This window comes from Rhododendron vialii, chromosome 4a, assembly GCF_030253575.1.
Source record: "Rhododendron vialii isolate Sample 1 chromosome 4a, ASM3025357v1".
NCBI classification, from domain to species: Eukaryota; Viridiplantae; Streptophyta; class Magnoliopsida; order Ericales; family Ericaceae; genus Rhododendron; species Rhododendron vialii.
Genome location: NC_080560.1, coordinates 24721952 through 24736615, shown reverse-complemented (window position 1 = coordinate 24736615; position 14664 = coordinate 24721952). Strand labels below are relative to the sequence as shown.

General features: G+C 40.2%; 2 protein-coding genes across 2 annotated transcripts; one reads left to right on the top strand and one right to left on the bottom strand.

Moving 5' to 3' along the window:
• The first annotated feature begins 1848 nt into the window (after positions 1 to 1848).
• On the top strand, positions 1849 to 4567 carry LOC131323832 (zinc finger BED domain-containing protein RICESLEEPER 2-like). Its single transcript, XM_058355671.1, has 5 exons — positions 1849 to 2356; positions 2417 to 2753; positions 2916 to 3937; positions 4050 to 4137; positions 4477 to 4567. The coding sequence occupies exons 1-5, from the start codon at positions 1849 to 1851 to the stop codon at positions 4565 to 4567; spliced, it is 2046 nt and encodes a 681-aa protein (XP_058211654.1).
• Positions 4568 to 11053: 6486 nt separating this feature from the next.
• Positions 11054 to 11863, bottom strand: LOC131323831 (uncharacterized). The gene is made up of 2 exons (XM_058355670.1): positions 11554 to 11863; positions 11054 to 11343 (listed from the first exon to the last, which is right to left on the bottom strand). Exons 1-2 carry the CDS (start codon positions 11861 to 11863, stop codon positions 11054 to 11056), a joined length of 600 nt encoding a protein of 199 aa, XP_058211653.1.
• Positions 11864 to 14664: the final 2801 nt, after the last annotated feature.

Here is a 14664-nt window from a genome sequence, read left to right as displayed (position 1 = left end):
CTATCGGGTTTTTGAAACCCTTTTATCGGGACATAGATTTATTGATAGGGGATTTTTTTTTATGTGCGATCGAGTATATAACGATAACCAATTTTTTTGTTTTTTTGCACAAATGATATAAATAGTCCCACATAAAAGGTAGACAGTTCCGATTTTCAAAAAACAACTCGGGCGGGCCTAAAGTGGTGCATTATAGGACTTTTACGTCGTTGGAAGCACCGAATATGTTCTGATCACATGTTCTCCGATATCCAATTATCTCCTATTTTGGGGAGGATGATAAATCTGATAAGATCTTAAATCGTAACGGTTTAGATCGAATATTTGAAATAATGAGTCTGCAGCTACCGTTTAAATCTATACATCTAACTTATCTAGTTCTAAACTAATGTATTCCGCTATAGTCCAATGTACGCTAGCCACACGATTGCGACACAAGTATGATGATCCATACCGTTCATTTCGTTGTTATTGGTGTTTTAATCACTTTGGCAAAAATTCGGGTCTATCGGGTTTTGGACACCCTTTCATCGAAACATAGATTCATTAATAGGAATTTTTTGTCATGTGCGATGTAACATATAACGATAGCCAATTTGCTTCATTTTTTGCATGAATGATATAGTCACTCTCACATAAAAGGTAGACGGTTCGGATTTTCAATAACCAGCTCAAGATGCCCTCGAGTGATGCATTATAGGACTCTACGAGAATTTTCGATAAGTTGGTGCACATGCATTATGGTGTATCGTATGCACATGATCACACACATCATATAAAAGGAATGAGATGCTGCCCTAGCAGACATCTCATTCAGTCATTCTCCGATCTCACTCTCTCAGACTTCTGTTCTGTCACTCCTCTCAACTCTCAAGTTCTCAACGTCTCTCTGTCTCTCTCCAGTCTCAACGTCTCTCTGTGAGCAACGTTCGGATTCTGGGCCTCTTGCATTCTTTGGATCCATTCACCGAGTGATTCACCTCTCTCTGTCTCTCACTCTCTCAGAGACTCGGACTCACATACACAGATACACTCTCTGTCTCTCTGTCTCTCTCTCTCTCTCTCTCTCTCTCTCTCTCGCTGCTCCTCTCTCTGTCTCGCTGCTCACGGTCAGACTCTCTCATCACCTCAGGCTCAGCCGCTCAGGTACTGAGCAGTGAGCTCACCGACTCACTCACGTGACTCACCAGTCACCGTATCTCTCTGAGCACAGTTGCACAGGTACCTCTCTCACTTCCCTCTTCAGTTTCCCCTTATCTACTGTAAATAGGGTTTCTGAAAATAGGGTTTTAACCTGGTTTCCCCTTATCTACTGACGAAGTTTCACTTTTGTTACGAAATTAGGGTTTTTGTTTCTAATTTCTCAAATTTGTAACAACAAATTAGGGCTTTTCAATTTTGTTACTAATTTCTGAAATTAGGGTTACGGAATTAGGATTTTTGTTGCTAATTTCTGAAATTAGGGTTACGTAATTAGGGTTTTTGTTGCTAATTTCTGAAATTAGTAACAAGAAATTAGGGCTTTTGTTACTAACTTGAGTGATTTCGTATATTAGTATATTTTCGACAAATTTGTCGAAACTGATTTTGTACACACACGACACGGGACACACCTGCACTAATTTCGTATATTAGTACACACATGCACAGATGCACTGTTGATATTTTGTATATTCTAGAAATGACCAGATCTGTGGATTTTGTTATAGATATGCACTGTTGTCTGTTGATACTTCATACTTGATATGGATTAGTTTATTTTTGCATTACTTGAATATTGCATTTGGGGTTACAAAATTAGGGCTTTCGTGTTTCCCACTAACCCCTGTTATATTGTTTTTTTTGTAGATGGATGCTGGAAATGGGGAGGATCGTGACCCCCACTCAGGTTCTGAAGAACTACCACGAAACCCTATTGGACCACAGCGTGTGGGTTCTATAGGTGAGGAGGCTGCTTCAAACATTGTTGGTGGTGGAAGTGGTCCAAGTGGAACAGGCCTTCTAGGTTCCACTGGTACTCCGACAGATTCTACTCATGCAGCTGCAAATTCAGGCCTTAGTGGTTCAAAAAGGTCACGACGCCACTCATGGGTATGGAATCATTTCTCTATAAATGAAAACTTCAAAAATGAAAATGGTGTTGACATAGGAGCTAGGGCAGTATGCCATTATTGTGACACATATTATAAATGCAAAAGTAATAACGGTGTAGGGCCACATGGTAGACATCTAAGGAGTAAACATGCTGATAAAATTGGTGATGCATCTGATAGTAGTAATTTTGTTTATTCAAAAGAAAAAATGAGACATGGACTGGCCCTTTATGTAGCTGCAGCAGAACAACCATTTACTTTTGGTGATGATATTAGATTTGAATATTTTGTCAAAAATTGTCTGAATCCTTCATTTGCTAAAGTTTCTAGAAATTCAACCCGTAATGATACGAAGAAAGCTTATAGTGAAGTTAAAAAAGATTTGATTAGTGAACTTGCAACTGTTGGTGCTATAGGTTTTACTTCTGATATGTGGTCTGGTATAAATAATCGTGGTTATATTTGTGTGACTGCTCATTATATAGACTCTAGTTGGACTTTGCAAAAAAAAATTATTGCTTTCCGTTTAGTGGAGTTTCCTCATGATGCTGAACAGATTTATGAAAGTATTATGGGTGTTTTTAGGGATTTTGAAGTTGTTGATAGAGTTTATAGCATTACTTTTGACAACCATAGTGCTAATAGTGCTACACTTCCATTGTTTATAAGAAATTTGATGACTCCTTATTTTGGTGAATTATTGCATTTGCGATGTGTATGTCATGTCATTAATTTAGTTGTGCAAGATGGTTTAAAACATATAGCACCACAGATTAAAAAAATTAGAGATGCTGTTCTTTTTATTGCTACTTCCCCATCTAGGCAACAAGAATTTGATAAATTGTGCACATCACTTTACAGTCTTAAACCCAAAAATATGAACTCTGATGTTCAAAATCGTTGGAATTCGACCTACCTTATGTTAAAGTCTTGTCAAAAATATAGTGATGCAATATCTGCTTATGTTAATCAGAGGTATCGACCGTGTCGTGGTAATCCTTTAACTATAGCTGATTGGGAAATTGGTTTTGAGTTCATGAAATTTTTGAAAGTGTTTTATGCTGCTACCGTAGCTTGTTCGGGTGTTCGTTATCCTACTTCTTGTATTGTGCTTCATCATCTTTTCAATATCAGTGTCAATTTTCGTAAACATAGGGAACATCCAAATTTTGCACATGCTTGTATAGATATGGAAGGAAAATTCAGAAAATATTATGAGGAAATGCCATCAATATTTATGTTAGCTGCAATAATGGACCCTAGGATGAAGTTACAAGGTGTTAGCTTGCTCTTAAGAGAGATTGGTACGAATTTGGGGATTACCGCTTTACCTTCTTCTGCTAATGTGAATGATTTACTGAATATCATGTATGCCAAATATGAATCTAAGTTTCGTTCTAATGCTTCATGTACTACTGCTCCTTTAACATCTTCTACAAGTACCAATGATGAATTTTGGGATTTTGTTAGTTCAAATTTAGGAATAGGAAGTAGCACTGGAACTTCACGCATTGAACTCGAGAAATATTTGGACCTAGAATCTATTAACGTGAATGACAGGCGTGATTTTGATGTCTTAGCTTGGTGGAAAAAAAATGAAGATAAATATCCTGTTCTTTCAATCATGGCACGTGATCTACTTACCCCTCCTGTGTCTACAGTAGCATCCGAATCTGCTTTTAGTGCAGGTAAAAGAGTGTTGGATGAGAGGAGGAGCAGACTTGCTCCAGACATTTTGGATTGTCTCATATGTTTGAAAGATTGGGAGGATGCACGCCTTGGAATTCAAAAAAGATCGGCTAAAGATGAATTCAGAGGCTATTTTGCAGATTCTGATATAGACAGTGATTAGGGGGACCTGCTGTCATTTGGTTTGAATCTATTATTCATTTTTTCTGTTGGGGTTGTGTCTGTGGCTTATTCATTTCAGCATTGTGTATGGCTTATTCATTTCAGTAAGTGGGCTGAAGTGGATATTGTGGCAACTTATGAAGGCCTTAAATGGTAACATGATGTTGCCCCCGCTTCAATTTTTGGCTATGATGTATTTTGTTAACTAACATGCTGAGCCTAAGGCCCTAAGTTATGCTACATGTCTTGTGGTCTGTTTAGCTTCACTTAACTGAAGTGGATGTTGCCTGCATGCGTTGTGGTGTGTGTGGACAGTGTGGCAGTGTGGGGTGTGTGTGTGTCTCCTTTTAGTCTGAAATGAATAAGCCACAGACATAACCCCAGTTTTTGGCAAAGCGAAGTGTGATTGTGTTGCAACTTATGAAGGCCTTTAAGGCAACTTAACGTTGCCGCATCCATTTCAGTTTCTGGCTATGATGATAAAAAAAACACTTATGTCTGAGCCGTAGTTGTGTTGTTATGAACTATGAAGTGGTGTTGCAACTTATGAAGGCCATAATGGCAACTTAACGTTGCATCCATTTCAATTTTCTGCTATGATGATAAAAGGAACTAATATCTGAGCAGAATTCAATTTTCTTATTCAATTTCCTTGTTCATTTGGCTTTTATATACCTGTTTTCTGCTGCTGCTGCTGCTGGTTCTTGTTTTGTAGGACCAATGTAGACCATAGACGCCAAGAACCAAACCACGTGAAGGCTGGAGCAAATTAATACCAACAAAATGTTGAAGGTGGATTTTCTTACTTATTTTTGTATCTATAGTTGTTTTATGATTCCCTCAATTAAAGTAAATGGTGCTTACTGCTTAGTCTGCTTATGTGTTGGAAATAGTGCATACAACATATGCAGTTTGATCTGTTTGAATACCAAAAGTAAATACGTTAAATAGTAAGGATTGGAGCATTTTCAATCTCTAGACTCTAGTAGTTATGTGTTAGTATCTCATATTTAGCTTGGTGGATACCTCTAACCTGTTTTTATGCTAACCTGAGGTGTAACGAAGCCATGCTTAATATTGAGTTGTTTTTAGTTAGTATAGTTACTTTTATTTGATTGCATTTCTTAGCCGAGGTGGTGGCATAACCCCTCGCATATTCTGTTTGCTGAGTTGAGGTGGCGGCCTAGCCCCTCCAGTCTGTTAGTTTGTTAGTCTGTTAGCTGTTTATTTGATTGCATGCCTTGTGGTCTGTTTAGCTTCGCTTAACTGAAGTGGATGATGCCTGCATGCGTTCTGGACAATGTGGGGTGTGTGTGTGTGTGTCTCCTTTTAGTCTGAAATGAATAAGCCACGGACAAAACCATGCATATTCATGTCATGAGCTTACCAGCATATTTTGGCTTGGCTTAGTAAGTCTAAGAATTGCTTTGAAACTGTAATCAGGAGTTGTTAATACCAGTTTAGTGCGAAACAAAACCTTGAAACAGTAGTTTGTCTTCTCCTTTTGGAATGTTATTGTATGTACTTGACAGAGTCAAATGGTTTAATGAACATCCAAGAAGTTTAGAAAATCACAAACATACATCATATGCTAATTTTTGAAACACAACCTGCTGAGAATAGGACTGTTCTGGTTCAGTTCTTTTATTATACGAGCTATTAAATGAAGCTCGGGCTTAGCTCATCGAATAACAAATGACCCTGCTAATTTTTGAAACACAACCTGCTGAGAATAGGACTGTTCTGGTTCAGTTCTCTGGAACAATTCTGTTGAGTTGAGTCCTAAATGGTGGATGACGATTCCATTTGCATTCTGTTCTCTTCGAATGGTAAGAAAAAGCATTGCAAGAGATTGCCCAATATATTCCTGCATTCATTCCAATAACCAACAACTACTTTGCCTAGAATTGAACCTTGAGGTTTTTTTTTTTACCATTCAGCTTTCAGCCGTAGTTGAGTTAACACTAAATATGTATATGTATGAATCGAATTGAATCTATTCGAAAACGAAAAGCCCTAAACTTATGTGTATGTATGCATCTGTACATATGTACGTCTGTTGATAGCCCTAACTTATGTGTAGTTTTTTTTCAGATCACTGTTTGCCCTAACTTGTGGTTGTTTGGACTTGTAAATCAATTGATTTGCTGCTTGTATTCTATTACTAAAAAGGGATCAATTGGTTGCTTCCCCTTTCCATTTGCTAATGGCTCTTTCTTGTCTGATTTTAGTGTTCAACACAAATTGAGCTCTTTCCCGTAGTCTCTCCTTTGTCTTTCTGACTTTCCTGGAGTAGGACTCAAAGTATATACACTATGCCTTGCCATTAGTTAGCTTCTTATCATTTAGCCGAGACGTTGATTTAAGTTCCTTTGGCTAATGAATGGTTGGATTATCAAGACTTCGTTTGAATTTTGTTTGGACACTTATTTTTCTGTTTTTTCATGTCTCCCACATTTTAACAGGCTCTTTATATTTTATTTGATGCAAGCTTTTTTGGTCAGAGTAGTAGCTGCTTCAACTGTTATGATTGTTTTATTTTCTTAATCTTGTAGTCCGTTCTGTCCTTGAGCTTAATTGAACAAGAGTTGTTACATAAACTAGGGTGATTTTGGTTGTATCATGTTTTCAAAGATTGATTGATTTAATAATATAAGACTTGAACTTGCGTCTCGCGCAGCCTGTTTTTGTTTTTAGAAATAGTGGAAGCTCAGTTTTGCTACTTCTCCAATTTTCAAAATTTTTTAAAGTCATTCTCTCTTTTTGCAAATGAAAATAGACATGCAAACATACTTCCAAGTGGACCATGTCCAGTTTTTTAAAATTCAGGTAAAAAAAACAGAAAACTGAAAGTGAAAGCGCTACCAAACATAGCCGTAGTGTTCCAACTTCCAAACACATGTATGAACCAGATTGATTATCTAGAACTTGTATGGATGCGGTTTTTTTGAGTGAGAATGGTTTTCCATGGAGAGGAAACGGAGGTGGTAGGATAGAAGGTTTGCCTCCTGTTTGGTGAAATTGTATAATTTGTATGTCTGCAATTTTTTTATTTGGAGAACTTTAATTTTACATATCAAAGAAGATATCCTTCTTTTTTTCACCATATAATTGATAATTATTCCCAATTGTTTGATGGATATGAACAAAATATAGTTTGAAGGAAGGAGATGAGCTATTCATAAACTAATCCAAACTCTCCGCCGATCTTGTACACAAGTGGTTCGTCTTCTCTTGTTAAACTATACCATAAGTTGCCTTCTCCTGATTATTTAAGCATTTGCCAGTGCCTGATATTACTGGATGACCCAGAGGGTGTTTTCAGCATCTTGGAAAAACTTCTACCATCTGAAAATAAGGAATCAGCTTTGCTCGCATTTCAAATAGCTTTTGATCTGGTCGAGAATGAGCACCAAGCTTTTCTATTGAATGTCAAAAATCTGTGTTTTTTGGGCACCAGAATGTGTTTTATAGGAAGATTTTTTTTTAGACGAAAATCAATTGCCGGTTGGTAATGTGTATATGAAAATCGATGGCACAACATGGCACGGCACGACACACGATTAAGGGCCGCACGGGATGACACGAACCGACAAAAAAGGCACGGCACGACACGAGTCACACGACCCGACAAAAAAAAAGCACGGCACGACACACACAACCCGACAAAAAAAGGCACGGCACGACACGACCCGACAAAAAAAAGGCACGGCACGGCACGACCCGACAAAAAAAGGCACGGCACGACACGACCCGACAAAAAAAGGTACGGCACGATCCAGCACGATTAATTAATCGGGTACGGCACGACATGACACGATTTAAAAAGGCACGGCCCGACACAGCCCGACAAAGCAAAATGGCCCACCACGGCACGGCACGGGCACGGTATGGCTCGGCACGCCATGGCACGATGAAGTAAACGGGCACGGTACGGCACGACACGAAGCACGGTTGGCACGGAAGAAAATGGCACGGCACGGCACGACTGGCACGTTTGACACCTCTAAACACGGAAGGGAAAACTAGGGTTTCTATCTACTGTTCCACCTGCTCCTTCATCCTATCCCGCTCCTCGGCTCCGAAAGCTTCCAAGGTGTAGAGTTCACCCTGTTCATCTACAAGGTCTGACACATTATACCAGCGTCGCCACCAATATAATATGTTAGAGTCACCAAAGGTAACACCATGAGCTACAGGAGCTCAATAGAATAATCCATACCCTCTAACCCTTGACTTACAAACAAATGATCACATAGTACATGCATAATTTACAAAACAGTTAATAATGACACATCCACATTCACTATCTACTAACGTTGGTGTCCGTGATTTTCTGAGTTTCTCCTACGCGTCATTTCGTAGACCGTGTCACTGGTTTCACCTTTCATTTACCAAATCAACATTTTCAAAATCTGTTTTTACACACTCAACCTCGGTTCCGCCGCTCCGGGTTCCCGAGTATCCTCACAATGGTTCCGCCGCTCTGGGTTCCTATTGGCACACACACATACACCACACAATGGGCTACCAAGTCCGGCCACATTGCGGTTTTCAAATAACTTCCTTTTTCAAGCACACCTTTCATTAGCAACACCCTAAGTGTCATGTTTCTACCTTCTCAATTTATGTGTCTCGTTTTCATGCAACAATTCCACGGTAGGACTTTTCACATATAAATCATTCATTGAAATCTTGAAACTAAACTAGCAAGATCATCCAACTCTATATTACTAATCATGCTTGAATCACCACTTAAAGCATAATGCCACATGTACGGATGCCTTTGGAGTGAAAACCACTTATGCTTTATCATACATCGAGGCAAATAAACCTAGTAATCATGCATACATGCTCATAACCATCCTAAATATCAAAATGTGAATACTTTCAATCAAACGATAAATTCCTATCTTTTAAAATCCGTTCTTTCTTCCTTTTTGGGAAGTTCAAAACAATATATGTTTATTGGAGTGAAATCGATTTTTTTCAACATGCTCGTATATCCTTTAGCAAAATAAGTATACTAGCTATCTTTCTTCATGTTTTTCATATTAACAAAATACAAACTTCGATTTATACTTAGAGTAAGTAAGTAGGGTATTCTACCGTTCTTCTTGGCGGTAGGGCGGCTACGAAAAAGTAAGTCGCCTATCGGACATAGTGACTTCCTACGGTAGCTTTCGGTAGCTTTGAAAGAGAAAGGTTTCTCTCAAAACTAAATCTTGACTTTCTATTAAACTTTTTGGGTTGAGAGGGTAGTTGAGTGGTGGTTTAGTGGCGGCCTAGGATGAGTTTTTTGAAGAACTCAAGAAGAAACTCAAGAACACCAAGAACAAGAAAGAACAAAGTAAGAACACAAGGATTTCTGAGAGAGAAGTTGAAGGCTTGAAGGTGTGAGTTGAATGGTAAGTGAGGGGTCCTATTTATAGCAAAATGTTGGTTCCCTCTCTCCTCCATATGGCTGGTCCCCCCCCTCTCTCTTCTTTTCAATTTTTTTTTTGCTCCATGGCATTGTCAAATCAAACCTTTCAACAAGCCAAAGCCTTGTCAATCCATCCTTGGTGTAAGTATAGGTTATTATGGAGATTTCCTAAGGCTTGTAAGGCAATCCTAGGTGATTATAACCTAGGTTGGCAAGTCTTGCAAGTAAGGAGAATATGATAACTAGGCTAAGAAGTAGGCTTCCCATGTGTAGTCAATCCTAGGTATAGTTAGTAAGTAGAAACTACGATGATTAAGGGCTAGGCGGAGTGCTTGAAATAGTCTAGGATTGGGTTGTCAAATTGTACTTAGGTTGAGTGTGAGGTTGGCTAAGAGGTGTAAGCATGATTGCTTGCAAGAGTGTACAAAACACATGCACACACTCACCCCTCTCTCTCCCTCTCTTGGCCTCCCTCTCTCTCTCTCTCTTGTACTATGTAGGTATGTATATGTATATGTATATATGTCTTTGTATATGTATAAGTACACTAAAGTATTAAGTAGTCCCATTAGGTCTAGGAAGAGGGGGTGATGAGTGACACGGCTTTCAAGTGACAACTCAATGAAAAGAACATGGTTAGGGCTTTCCTAGAAAGCATATATGGTCATATAGGCCTATATATGTGCATATTTATGTACTTAGAGAATCTAGGAAAGTAATTTTGGAGGGTAATTAGGTTTAGGGCTATAAGTCTTAGGGTTGCATACATGGTAAGGCTAAGTTTGCTTCTTTTGGAAGCAAAATGATGGCTTCCTATGGTTCATGATTTGTCTTGTCAAATCCATACTCATTGGTAAGTCTTGTCTCTACTATCCAAGGGATAAATTTTTTCCTAACAACTATGATCCAATGGGTAGAGGAATAATGATGATAAGTAAGGTTTGAAATGACTATACATGAAGTGTAATGATTATCTTCGTAGGTCTAAAAGGTTCGATTAGGGTTGGGAGGGGTTCATAAGGCTCAAAGATTGTCAAAAAGGTTCATCTAGGGTTAAGAGATTGTGACTAGGTGAAGTGGTAGTTCGGTTCCTCCAACTAATCAGTTGGAAGCTAATTCTACTTGCCATGTAGGATTTCTAGCCAATAAATATAATTTTAAAGGACTAAAATCTAATTATGACAGATTATCAAGATTTAAAAAAAGAATTTTAAAAGTAAAATCAAGTAATAAAATTCAAATATTTAATGAAATTTTTATTTACTAAAAATCTGAGTCGTTACAAACTATCCCCTTTAAACAATTTCGTCCTCAAAATTAGGTGCACGCTTGGATTCGAACAGGTGGGGGTAGTTTGCCTTCATGGTTTCTTCTCTTTCCTATGTGGTCTCCTCAGATCCACGGTGCTTCCACAAGACTCGTACTAGTTTGACTATCTTGTTTCGGATTGTTTTCTCACTTCAATCTTGAATCTCTATTGGTTCTTCTTCGTATGTCTCGTCTTCTTCGATGGAGATGTCTTCCCAGTTGAGGACATGTGTGGGCAACGCGAGATACTTGCGGAGCATTGAAACGTGGAATACGTTATGTACTCTATCTAGCTCTATGTGGTCTCCTCAGATCCACGGTGCTTCCACAAAACTCGTACTAGTTTGACTATCTTGTTTTGGATTGTTTTCTCACTTCAGTCTTGAATCTCTATTGGTTCTTCTTCGTATGTCACGTCTTCTTCAATGGAGATGTCTTCCCAGTTGAAGACATGTGTGGGCAACGCGAGATACTTGCGAAGCATTGAAACGTGGAATACGTTATGTACTCTATCTAGCTGTGGTGGTAGTGCTAGACAATACGCAACCTTTCCGATTTTCTCCACGATGTCGGAAGGTTCAATGTAGCATGGGGACAACTTTCCCTTTTTCCCAAATCTGATAACTCCTTTCTTCGGTCTGATTTTCAGGAATACATGATCTCCTACTGCAAAGGTTAATGGTCGGTTCTTTTTATCTGCATAACTCTTCTGTCAGCTTTGAGCGGTCTGGATCCTTTGTTTGATGGTCTTGACCTTCTCGGTGGTATCTCGTATGATGTCAGGCCCAATCAGCCCAGTTTCTCCAGCATCTGTCCAGCAGACTGGAGATTGACAAGGTCGACCATATAGAGCTTCGTACGGTGCCATCTCAATACTTGCATGGTAGCTGTTGTTGTAGGCAAACTCTACCAATGGTAAGTGCTGCTCCCAGTTTCTAGAAAAATCCAAGGCACAGGCTCTCAGCATGTCCTCTAGTGTCTGTATTGTTCTCTCCGTTTGTCCATCTGACTGGGGGTGGAAGGCCGTGCTAAGCCTCACGTCTGTTCCTAATGCCTTCTGCAATCCTCTCCAAAAGTGTGATACGAAACGTGGATCTTTGTCAGATACTATCGAGATAGGTACTCCATGTAAATGTACAATCTCTTGAATGTACAGCAGGCTCAGCTGTTCCACGTTTTCTGTCATCTTAACAGGTAGAAAATGCGCAGATTTGGTGAGTCGATCCACAATCACCCAAATGGCAGTGTTGGACTTGGCGGATCTTGGCAGTCCAGTCACGAAATCGGGAGAAAACCATGTTTGTCACTGAATGGGGAACATACTGCTATGGGGTGATGCCTTTCGGATTAAAGAACGTAGGATCAACTTATCAGCGAGCTGCTACAACCTTATTGCACGACATGATCCATAAGGAAGTAGAGGTTTACGTTGATGACATGATCGCCAAGGCCAAGGAACGAGAAGGGCACCTACCTGTGCTCAAAAAGTTCTTTGAAAGAATCAGAAAGTACAGGATGCGCCTTAACCCAGCTAAATGCACGTTTGGAGTCACAGCCAGAAAAGTGCTCGGATTCATGATTACCACCCTGGGTATCGAGGTTGACCCATCAAAAATCAAGGCGATTCTGGAGATGGAGCTGCCACGCTTCGAAAATGATGTGAGGAGTTTTCTCGGCAAGGTACAGTTTGTCAGTCGGTTTATTGCCAAACTAACTTCGACTTGTGAACCAATCTTTTGCCTGCTCAAGAAGGGTATGCCATTCAAATGGGACAATAAGTGCCAGAAAGCTTTCGAAGCAATCCGAGCTTATTTACGGAGTTCGCCAGTGTTTACACCCCCTGTGTCGGGAAAACCTTTGATCCTATACCTGTCAGTCACTCCATCCTCTATGGGGTGTATGCTGGCACAGGAAGGAGACGATGGAGTTGAAAGGGCTGTCTGCTATCTGAGTAAAAAGATAGTGGGATGTGAAGAGCGTTATACTCCGTTGGAGAAAACGTGCTGGGCACTAGTCTGGGCTTCTAAAAAGTTAAGACATTACATGCTAGCCTACCCAGTAAGGCTGATTTCTCGAATGGACCCTCTCAAGTACTTGTTTGAAAAACTAACTCTCACAGGGAGGATGGCACGATGGTTACTAATGATAGCGGAATTCGAATTAAGGTATGTCACTAGGAAATCCGTAAAAGGAAGAGCTGTTGCTGAATTTCGGGCTGACTGCCTAGTCGAAGGAGGTGAAGATGCCGAGTTTCAGTTTCCCGATGAAGACATAATGATTTTGGCTGAGGATGTTTGGAAGTTATACTTCGATGGCGCTCCGAATCAGAAAGGGTTTGGAATTGGCGTGTTGTTAATAGCACCCGATGGGTCTCATATTCCACTTGCCTTCAAGCTAAATTTTGAGGTCACCAACAATCAAGCGGAATATGAGGCTTGTATTATGGGTATGGAAGCGGCAATTGAGATCGGTATAGAGAAATTGGAAGTGGTGGGAGATTCCAACATGGTAGTGTCACAGGCCAACGGAGACTGAAAAGTCAAGGAGGAAAAACTGAAGCCATACCATCAGGACGTCAAAGACCTCATCTCCCATTTCAATAAGGTGACTTTCACTCAAGTACCGAGGCTTGAAAATTGATTTGCAGATGCCTTGGTAACTTTGGCATCCATGGTCGAAATCCCTCTCGATGTGAAGCTAAGGCCAATTGTGATCGAACAAAGGAAGACACCGGTATACCAGCATGTCATGGCTGTGGATGAGCCCGATGATGGTCACCCTTGGTATTACGACATTTGGAGATTTGTGGAAAGAGGAGGATACCCTGTTGAAGCAAGCAAGAAAGACAAAATCGCCCTCCAGAGGATGGCAGCTCAATACATCATCTGCGGAGGAAATCTATATCGAAGTTCGCACTGCGGCATGCACAATGTAACGCCCCCAATTTTGGGTACATTAAATAAACATTTTATTGATAAAGCTAAATGGAGTCTGGCTTGTTATTACAACAAAACTTCCATAAGAGTTCAATATTTACACAAATGAAGGGGGTTCTAGGGTTCCTAACTACAGCTCCACCTGCTCCTCCATCCTAGCCAGCTCCTCAGCTCCAAAAGCCTCCAAGGTGTACTGTTCATATTGATCATCTACAAGGTCTGACACATTATACCAGCGTCGCCACCGATATAATATGTCAGGGTCACCAAAGAGCAACACCGTGAGCTACAAAAGCTCAACAGAACAATCTCATACCCGCTAACCCATAACTTACAAACAACAAGTCATAGATATAGCACACAAACTCATGATTGTCACATAACTCATGCATAAATGAATAACAATGACACATCCACATTCGCCATCTTCCTAGCGTTGTCCATGACTTTCTGAGTTTCTCCTACGCGACTCCTCGTAGACCGTGTCAACATTTTATCAACATTTCCATAACCATATCACATTTTCAAAATCCATTTTAAACACACCCAACCTCGGTTCCGCCGTTCCGGTCTCCCGAGTATCCTCACAATGGTTCCGCCGCATTGGGTTCCCATTGGCACACAATTGCATTGGCTCCTCTCCGTGGATAACCAAGCCTTTCCTCACCATGGTTCCGCTGCTCCGGGTTCCCATGGGAACGCATACAACCTCACAATGGTTCCGTTGATCCGGATTCCCATTGGAACACACACAACCTCACAATGGTTTCGCTTTTCCGGATTTCCATTGGAACACACACAACCTTACAATGGTTCCGCTTTTCCGGATTCCCATTGGAACACACACAACCTCACAATGGTTCCGCTTTTTCAGATTCCCATTGGAACACACACAAAACACACCACACAATGGGCTACCACGTCCGGCCACATTGCGATTTCCAAAACATTTACCCTTTTCAAAACACGCCTTTTCATTAACCACACCCTAGGTGTCATGTTTCTACTTTCTCGATTTTCGTGTCTCGTTTTCATACATCGACTCCGCGGT

Excerpts from the sequence above, each read along its gene's own strand:
- LOC131323832 (XM_058355671.1), top strand. The coding sequence starts at position 1,849 with ATGGATGCTGGAAATGGGGAGGATCGTGACCCCCACTCAGGTTCTGAA. Across the intron at positions 2,357-2,416 it reads AGAACAACCATTTACTTTTG|TTTCTAGAAATTCAACCCGT; the intron begins GTGATGATATTA and ends CATTTGCTAAAG. Across the intron at positions 2,754-2,915 it reads AATAGTGCTACACTTCCATT|GCAACAAGAATTTGATAAAT; the intron begins GTTTATAAGAAA and ends TTCCCCATCTAG.
- LOC131323831 (XM_058355670.1), bottom strand. The coding sequence starts at position 11,863 with ATGACAGAAAACGTGGAACAGCTGAGCCTGCTGTACATTCAAGAGATT. Across the intron at positions 11,344-11,553 it reads CAACAACAGCTACCATGCAA|TAGGAGATCATGTATTCCTG; the intron begins GTATTGAGATGG and ends TAACCTTTGCAG.